Genomic DNA, 9516 nt, shown 5'->3' with positions numbered 1-9516 from the left:
ATCAAATCAAATCAATTTTATTTATATAGCGCCAAATCACAACAAACAGTTGCCCCAAGGCGCTTTATATTGTAAGGCAAAAGCCATACAATAATTACAGAAAAACCCCAATGGCCAATATGGGTGAGATATGCTCTCTCCTTCTAGTCCCCGTTAGTACTCTAGCTGCAGCATTTTGAATTAACTGAAGGCTTTTCAGGGAACTTTTAGGACAACCTGATAATAATGAATTACAGTTGTCCAGCCTAAAGGAAATAAATGCATGAATTAGTTTTTCAGCATCACTCTGAGACAAGACCTTTCTAATTTTAGAGATATTGCGTAAATGCAAAAAAGCAGTCCTACATATTTGTTTAATATGCGCTTTGAATGACATATCCTGATCAAAAATGACTCCAAGATTTCTCACAGTATTACTAGAGGTCAGGGTAATGCCATCCAGAGTAAGGATCTGGTTAGACACCATGTTTCTAAGATTTGTGGGGCCAAGTACAATAACTTCAGTTTTATCTGAGTTTAAAAGCAAGAAATTAGAGGTCATCCATGTCTTTATGTCTGTAAGACAATCCTGCAGTTTAGCTAATTGGTGTGTGTCCTCTGGCTTCATGGATAGATAAAGCTGGGTATCATCTGCGTAACAATGAAAATTTAAGCAATGCTGTCTAATAATACTGCCTAAGGGAAGCATGTATAAAGTGAATAAAATTGGTCCTAGCACAGAACCTTGTGGAACTCCATAATTAACCTTAGTCTGTGAAGAAGATTCCCCATTTACATGAACAAATTGTAATCTATTAGATAAATATGATTCAAACCACCGCAGCGCAGTGCCTTTAATACCTATGGCATGCTCTAATCTCTGTAATAAAATTTTATGGTCAACAGTATCAAAAGCAGCACTGAGGTCTAACAGAACAAGCACAGAGATGAGTCCATTGTCTGAGGCCATAAGAAGATCATTTGTAACCTTCACTAATGCTGTTTCTGTACTATGATGAATTCTAAAACCTGACTGCAGATGATCAGTTAGCTGTTTTACAACTACCCTTTTCAAGAATTTTTGAGAGAAAAGGAAGGTTGGAGATTGGCCTATAATTAGCTAAGATAGCTGGGTCAAGTGATGGCTTTTTAAGTAATGGTTTAATTACTGCTACCTTAAAAGGCTGTGGTACATAGCCAACTAATAAAGATAGATTGATCATATTTAAGATCGAAGCATTAAATAATGGTAGGGCTTCCTTGAGCAGCCTGGTAGGAATGGGGTCTAATAGACATGTTGATGGTTTGGATGAAGTAACTAATGAAAATAACTCAGACAGAACAATCTGAGAGAAAGAGTCTAACCAAATACCGGCATCACTGAAAGCAGCCAAAGATAACGATACGTCTTTGGGATGGTTATGAGTAATTTTTTCTCTAATAGTTAAAATTTTATTAGCAAAGAAAGTCATGAAGTCATTACTAGTTAAAGTTAAAGGAATACTCGGCTCAATAGAGCTCTGACTCTTTGTCAGCCTGGCTACAGTGCTGAAAAGAAACCTGGGGTTGTTCTTATTTTCTTCAATTAGTGATGAGTAGTAAGATGTCCTAGCTTTACGGAGGGCTTTTTTTATAGAGCAACAGACTCTTTTTCCAGGCTAAGTGAAGATCTTCTAAATTAGTGAGATGCCATTTCCTCTCCAACTTACGGGTTATCTGCTTTAAGCTGCGAGTTTGTGAGTTATACCACGGAGTCAGGCACTTCTGATTTAAAGCTCTCTTTTTTAGAGGAGCTACAGCATCCAAAGTTGTCTTCAATGAGGATGTAAAACTATTGACGAGATACTCTATCTCACTTACAGAGTTTAGGTAGCTACTCTGCACTGTGTTGGTATATGGCATTAGAGAACATAAAGAAGGAATCATATCCTTAAACCTAGTTACAGCGCTTTCTGAAAGACTTCTAGTGTAATGAAACTTATTCCCCACTGCTGGGTAGTCGATCAGAGTAAATGTAAATGTTATTAAAAAATGATCAGACAGAAGGGAGTTTTCAGGGAATACTGTTAAGTCTTCAATTTCCATACCATAAGTCAGAACAAGATCTAAAATATGATTAAAGTGGTGGGTGGACTCATTTACATTTTGAGCAAAGCCAATTGAGTCTAATAATAGATTAAATGCAGTGTTGAGGCTGTCATTCTCAGCATCTGTGTGGATGTTAAAATCGCCCACTATAATTATCTTATCTGAGCTAAGCACTAAGTCAGACAAAAGGTCTGAAAATTCACAGAGAAACTCACAGTAACGACCAGGTGGACGATAGATAATAACAAATAAAACTGGTTTTTGGGACTTCCAATTTGGATGGACAAGACTAAGAGTCAAGCTTTCAAATGAATTAAAGCTCTGTCTGGGTTTTTGATTAATTAATAAGCAGGAATGGAAGATTGCTGCTAATCCTCCGCCTCGGCCCGTGCTACGAGCATTCTGGCAGTTAGTGTGACTCGGGGGTGTTGACTCATTTAAACTAACATATTCATCCTGCTGTAACCAGGTTTCTGTAAGGCAGAATAAATCAATATGTTGATCAAGTCACACTCTAACATTAAGTTAGAGAAGGAAAACATACCCCACAGCACAACAGTCATTCGTTAAATCCTAACCCCTAAACTTAAGCACACATAGCTTTGAACACCAGACTTTCTTGTTGTGCACCACTGTGCTGTTACCAGTAGCACAGACATGTTCACAAATAAGTGCATTGAATGGTGTTGTATCATAACTGAACTTATTCTCCTTGTACTTAAAGCTACAGTATGTGGGATTTAGTGGCATCTAGTGGTGAATTTACAGAGCTCATTATGTCATCATAGACATGAGTTTGTTTTTCTTCATGTTTTCACTTCTTTGCCAGTGGAGGTTCATGCTCCCTTGTCTTCTCTTGTGATAAGCACTATGTATGATCCCCCATTAAAAAAAAAAAAAAAAAAAAAAAACGAGAGCTCTCAAACTTGTTAGAGTCCCTTAGCAACCAGCAGACAGTGCATAGGGGAGGAACCACTGATGCCTCTTCTTTTTTCTTCAGTTCCTGGGCCATGCAGAGTAAATATGTCCCTTTCTCTTTCCTGTATCAACATGATGGTGCAACATGGCAACCTCCAGGAGGGGTCCACTCCCATGTAGATATGAAGGGCTCCTTCTAAGCTTAAAACAGCACGTCCATTCCTTGTTAGAAGTAATTATACATTAACGAACAGGTGGTTCTTAAATACTATATTCCATTTCTGCTAATAAACAGCCATATATCCTACACACTGTAGCTTTAACAGTATGGCAGCATGCTAGTCACACTTCTGCATTCAAACAAGAAAGTCCCCTGCAATTTGAAGCCACCCTGGCAAACATCTGATATCTCATGCTGTGGAGCACTTTTTATTCTGAAATACATTTAGAAACACTCCTGTGGGTTCTATTTTAGAGTATGAACAAATTGCATGCTTATGTAGATTCCAGGACTTATTTGGTGGCTTTACTTTATTTGTTTCAATCATCTGTGCACATTACACAATAATGATGCTCAGCGGCGGCTCCACAGATTTTTTTTTTCTTGGTGGGGTGTGATTATTTAATGGAGTGGCAGCAAACTTTGTCGATATGTGCATATATGCATTTAAACGTGTCATAGATTTCAAGACTGCACATTTGTTATTGAGTCAGTTGATGCAGTAGACAGACTTAATAATAACAATAATTATTTTAATTTTTTAAATTATTTTAATTTTAATTATTTAATTATTTAATTATTTAATTATTTTAAAAAAATCATAATTAAAAAAATCATAACTGACAGGACACAAATGCAGCTTTGAATAATCACAACTTTACAACTTTGTAAAGTTGTAAAGTTGAGTTCAACATCCAAAACTTGTAAGACCTCTTTATGTTAAAGAGAGGTAGCAAGTGGACATAACTAAACACAGCTGCAATGTTTTAGAGTGTAGACTGACAATATGAGAAACTGAGACTGAAAACATGATTTTGAATGACAACATTTCTAGTAGGAATCAACTGCCTACGTTGATGCTGCTAACTAAACCACACTGATCTGAACCTGAATGTTAGTTGTGTTCTGTTTATTTTGTACAAGGTTGTTCTTTTTTTGAGCTGGGTTGTGACACATGGAGTAATCATTTTTTCGGTGCAGTTCTCAGTCGGGTACTTTCCGGTGATTTACAGAGATAATAACCTGATCCTTCAATGATCACTGGACCTGGTGGAAAGATTGTGTGCAGTATCCTGGACCCTAATGGGGTTCTTTATCTCTGCAGTGTGGTTTCTTTCTGTTGAAGGATTGTGGTTGTGCAGAGGGACTTCATGCTCCTTTAATGACTGAAGAACTGTTCTCTGAAGCCTTGATGGGAGTACAAGCCCTACCTTCCTCTCCTGTCTGCCCTCCACTGCCTGCCTCGCCTCCTCTCACTCTGCAGAGTGCAGCCCAGCTGAGAAGCTGCTTCCTGAGGAGGCAGCCCCAGTCTTTGGTGCTGCAGACACCAGGCTGAGGCGTGCACAGTCCATCAGGGATCTTGGAGAGGAGTGTGGATCCTCAAAAGGAGAGGCGAGGCAGAACGTCTCCCTCCTCCACCCGCCAGTCTTCTCTGCAACATCCATTCTCTACATCATGGATCTCTGGAGGAAGAAAATCCAGGGATTAACTGCACAGGTTACTCTGCTACTTTTCACCTGCCATGGAGCAGCTGGAGGAGGTAAGCATGAAATTGACTCTGGGCTGTTGGTTTTATTTTATTTTTTTAGGTGAATTTAAAGTGGAGTTTATCAGAACAGCTGATGAAATCAATCAGGTTTCATTTGTGGAAAAAATAAGTTGGAAATAAATTGATGCAGATGACTTGGGTTTAAATTTATCTTATTTATGGATTTTTTCTGGTTGCCTCACTGAGTGAGTGAGGAATGGAGATATGCAGTGTATTCAAATGCACACTTTACTGCCACTTCAGCATATTAAGGAGAGACTTGAAGGCACTGAAGTTCCACTTCTTTTTTTTTTTTGCTTTGGAGCTGTGCAAAGAGCACACCAGCACTTAGACACAAAACATTTGCTTCACTGGCTGAAATAATTCAGTTGGATTGTTAATCAAAATCATTAAAAAAAAAAAAACCCTAGATGGACTCTCAGCAGACAGCATACCACTGTCAAAGTGCAAAAAAGATGCACATTCATTCTAACTCATATTCCAGTGCTTCAGCTACATGTATGGCTCTTTAAAAACAACCAAAAAACAAAACAAAACAAAACAACATAAGGTCAATGCATAACGTTTTTCTCCTCGTAGTGAGGTCCATGCATGCCTTTTTTAGAACTTGTCATCCATGCATTTCTTTATTTTTTTAAACATGAAATCAATGCATGACATCTTTTTACTTGACATATGTGCAGATTTTTTTAACATGAGCATGTCTTTTTAATTTTTTAAACTTGAGATCCAAGCATGTTTTTTTTTTAAGACAAGATGCACACATGGCTTCTTTTTAACATGCCCATTTTGGTGTCTCTTCAGTGGCTTCCTGTCCCTGTGAGATCAGATATTAAGGTTCTGCTACTAGTCTATAAAAATGGTCATGAACTGGCACCTCCCTACCTGCAGTTGTTGACATAAAAATAAATGCAAACATATAATCACAGGCCACACTGACTGCAGGCCTTATATGTGATGTGAATTATTAATAAAGTTAGATGTTTGTCTACCACATTTTAGACTGTATTTTGAGTCAGCATGTCTGGCCGAAGTAGATAAAATGCACATTTGAGAAAATAGAATGCTACAATATACAGTAGTGTTCAGAATAATAGTAGTGCTATGTGACTAAAAAGATTAATCCAGGTTTTGAGTATATTTCTTATTGTTACATGGGAAACAAGGTACCAGTAGGTTCAATAGATTATCACAAATCCAACAAGATCAAGCATTCATATGCACACTCTTAAGGCTATGAAATTGGGCTATTAGTAAAAAAAGTAAAAAAGGGGGTGTTCGCAATAACAGTAGCATCTGTTGTCGACGCTACAAACTCAAAACTATATTGTTCAAACTGCTTTTTTAGCAATCCTGTGAATCATTAAACTAGTATTTAGTTGTATAACCACAGTTTTTCATGATTTCTTCACATCTGCGAGGCATCTGCGAGGTATGCGATATATAGGCCCAACACCATCAATCAATCAATCAACTTTTTTCTTGTATAGCGCCAAATCACAACAAACAGTTGCCCCAAGGCGCTCCACATTGCAAGGCAAGGCCATACAATAATTATGAAACACAGTCTACGTCTAAAGCAACATAACCAAGGGATGGTCCAGGGTCACCCGATCCAGCCCTAACTATAAGCCTTAGCGAAAAGGAAAGTTTTAAGCCTAATCTTAAAAGCAGAGAGGGTATCTGTCTCCCCGATCTGAATTGGGAGCTGGTTCCACAGGAGAGGAGCCTGAAAGCTGAAGGCTCTGCCTCCCATTCTACTCCTACAAACCCCAGGAACTACAAGCAAGCCCGCAGTCTGAGAGCGAAGCGCTCTAATGGGGTAATATGGTACTACGAGGTCCCTAAGATAAGATGGGACCTGATTATTCAAAACCTTATAAGTAAGAAGAAGAATTTTAAACTCTATTCTAGCATTAACAGGAAGCCAATGAAGGGAGGCCAACACGGGTGAGATATGCTCTCTCCTGCTAGTCCCCGTCAGTACTCTAGCTGCAGCATTCTGAACCAACTGAAGGCTTTTTAGGGAACTTTTAGGACAACCTGATAATAATGAATTACAATAGTCCAGCCTAGAGGAAACAAATGCATGAATTAGTTTTTCAGCATCACTCTGAGACAAGACCTTTCTGATTTTAGAGATATTGCGTAAATGCAAAAAGGCAGTCCTACATATTTGTTTAATATGCGCTTTGAATGACATATCCTGATCAAAAATAACTCCAAGATTTCTCACAGTATTACTAGAGATCAGGGAAATGCCATCCAGAGTAACGATCTGGTTAGACACCATGCCTCTAAGATTTGTGGGGCCAAGTACAATAACTTCAGCTCTATCTGAGTTTAAAAGCAGGAAATTAGAGGTCATCCATGTCTTTATGATGTGAAGGACGTCTGGAGCCTGGAAGAATAATGCCAATATTGTGAATCTTTGTTGGCTTTTTCACTCGTTGCTGAACCTCACTCACGCTTTACTTCTCCTGCCGTTCAGCAGAAAAGGGGAGAAAGATTATGTTGATAATTTCAGTAGCACTGTGTCTAGAGTCTGCATTCTGGGGGTGGTGACCTGCATCACCTCAAGATTTCAGCACTCGTTCTTCATGATGTCCACAAAGATCTGATTGGAGGAAGAAGAAAAAGGTCAGATTTTTTTCTAACTATCCTCTTCTGTGGGTGGAGGTGTGGGATCTCTGGAGTGTTTCTGCAGTTTGAACTTGTTTAGAGCAGTTTTTCCTTTAATGTCCCATTAAGGATGAAGCAGTGCAGAGAATCGCTCAGATAAAGCTGCACTTACAGGCTGCTAAAAGATCCACAAACAACTGCAGCTGCAGAATGTGACAGAAACAAGGCGCATTAGGGGTTTTTAAAAATTGTTATCTCCTCTCTCAGCTGATTTGGAGTCAATGGAGTGTGTGTTCTTATCATGGTCTAATAGCAGATAATGCCGCCGCTTGCACACCAGCTGCGTGTGCGTGCACGTACGTGCTTGAGATTGCCAGTGTGTGCATCCTCGGATAAAGAAAAAATGGCCATTTGCTCTTTTTCCGAGGGATGATGACCAGGATGATCATCTTTCATCCTATTTTCTGTCTTTTGAATTTGGTCCTGCCCTTTGATCAAAATTACTAACCCTTGATCTTGATCATGTTGTATGGCTGGGGGGGCCTGGCTGCCGGTTTGTTTGCCTTTTGGTTTCCTCCCAGGTGGCGTGCATTTGGGACTGAGTGGCTGTGTTGCTGAGGCTGTCAGGACTTCACCCTGATCACCTGCGACTCGTCAGGACTCACAGCTGAGGTGCATCTGGATGGATTGGAGCATGTTGGCATTTAAGACTGGAGTGCACAGTGTGTATTTGCCAGAGACTCGACCTTGTGACCAGACGGGTGAGATCGTCGTCTTGGGAGCCATCTCATCAGCAGCGGACGCTGAGAATGTCCAGGTTTGATGCACGGTCTGTGAAAGAGGAGGGGGTGAGGTCTCACGCTCGTCAGCACACTTCCTGAGGTACGTTGGATTTTGTGACTAACAGTTATACAGTCAGTAAATGTGGTGTCCCTCACACCTTATTGTATTGAGCTGTATGTTAGTCATGTATCAGCTTCCACTGCGGTGGAGTTTTGTGAATGGGATGTTCCATGCCTGCAGGTTGGGAAGCTGATCAGCAATCAAGCCAGGAAGTGTTTGCTGTTTGTACACCTTTAAGTGTTCTGTGTGTAGAGTGTGGACTCACATAATGGTTCCTTCTTTCACAGACTCGGTTGTTGCGGCCACCTGGGGGGTGTCGGCGGGGTCCTTGAGTCCGAAACAGCTTCTGGCTCCGGACCGTTAGCGCTGCTGGGAGCGCACCACGCCAGACCGCACCTTTTTGTTATATTATCTTTTGTTATTATCACTGTTATGTATTAAATTCAGTTAGCCTTTGTACCGTGCTCTGCTTATTTCATACTGGGTCTTTCAAACGTTGGTCGGTTCTCCGAGCTGCGTCCGACACATAACAGATCACTTGTCTTTAGTCACTGATATTTGATCCTGCTCTTTGATCCTGATATTGGTTATTTTTCTAATTTATTACATTTCCATGCTGGAGTGCTCCATTTGTGTCTGACTGTTTCCGACAAACACCTCGTGGTCTTTATTGATCTGGAGACACTGTTTGTGAGGCCAAACTCATCTTCATCGTTGTATTTTAATGTCTTATGACACTTTGGATTGGAGAAGAGCCAAATGGTACCTGATGAAGTCAAATCTTTGTATTACAGCGGGAGTGGCTGTCAGTATGAACTCAAAGCCGTCAGCTGGAAATCTAGATGTATTAAATTATGGATGAGTAGTTAAATAATGATGCTGACAGAAGCCCAAGATCCATCTGTCTGAGTTTGTGAGTTATTGATATTTGGTTCAGTCAGTCCTGCTGGAGCTCCGACTCCTTAAAACACAAAATCATCCATCACGTCGGCCTGTCAGCGTCTAACAGGTCACACCTCCAAATCTGTGAAAGCTTACTAAAACCACAAACACACTGTGAGCCACAGTCAGTGTGGGCAGAAAGTTGCCAAAAACTCATTCACTCTTTTTGACATTGTTGTTGACTCGTGGTCACGCTTACTGGTGCATCACTTCAATTCAGAATTTTAATTTACTGTATTTTCTGCAGTATAAGTCATAGGGGTTTTTGTAACAAACTGGGGAGGTCGTGCGACTTATACTCTGGTATAACCTTTATGACCAAAGGTAATGCTTTTGTTGTTACTACAACAACAAC

At 40.0% G+C, this 9516-nt stretch overlaps 1 protein-coding gene across 1 annotated transcript in view; it reads left to right on the top strand.

Annotated features, from left to right (window-relative positions):
• The first annotated feature begins 4288 nt into the window (after positions 1 to 4288).
• The window catches only part of LOC117523525 (contactin-associated protein-like 4), a 127886-nt gene continuing 122658 nt past the window's right edge, over positions 4289 to 9516 (top strand). The window contains exon 1 of the mRNA XM_034185080.1: positions 4289 to 4745. Coding sequence (XP_034040971.1) covers positions 4661 to 4745 — 85 coding nt within the window. The 5' untranslated portion in view covers positions 4289 to 4660. The remainder of the gene's footprint in view (positions 4746 to 9516) is intronic.

This window comes from Thalassophryne amazonica, chromosome 13 (assembly GCF_902500255.1).
Source record: "Thalassophryne amazonica chromosome 13, fThaAma1.1, whole genome shotgun sequence".
NCBI classification, from domain to species: Eukaryota; Metazoa; Chordata; class Actinopteri; order Batrachoidiformes; family Batrachoididae; genus Thalassophryne; species Thalassophryne amazonica.
This window is presented reverse-complemented; position numbering and strand designations above follow the sequence as displayed.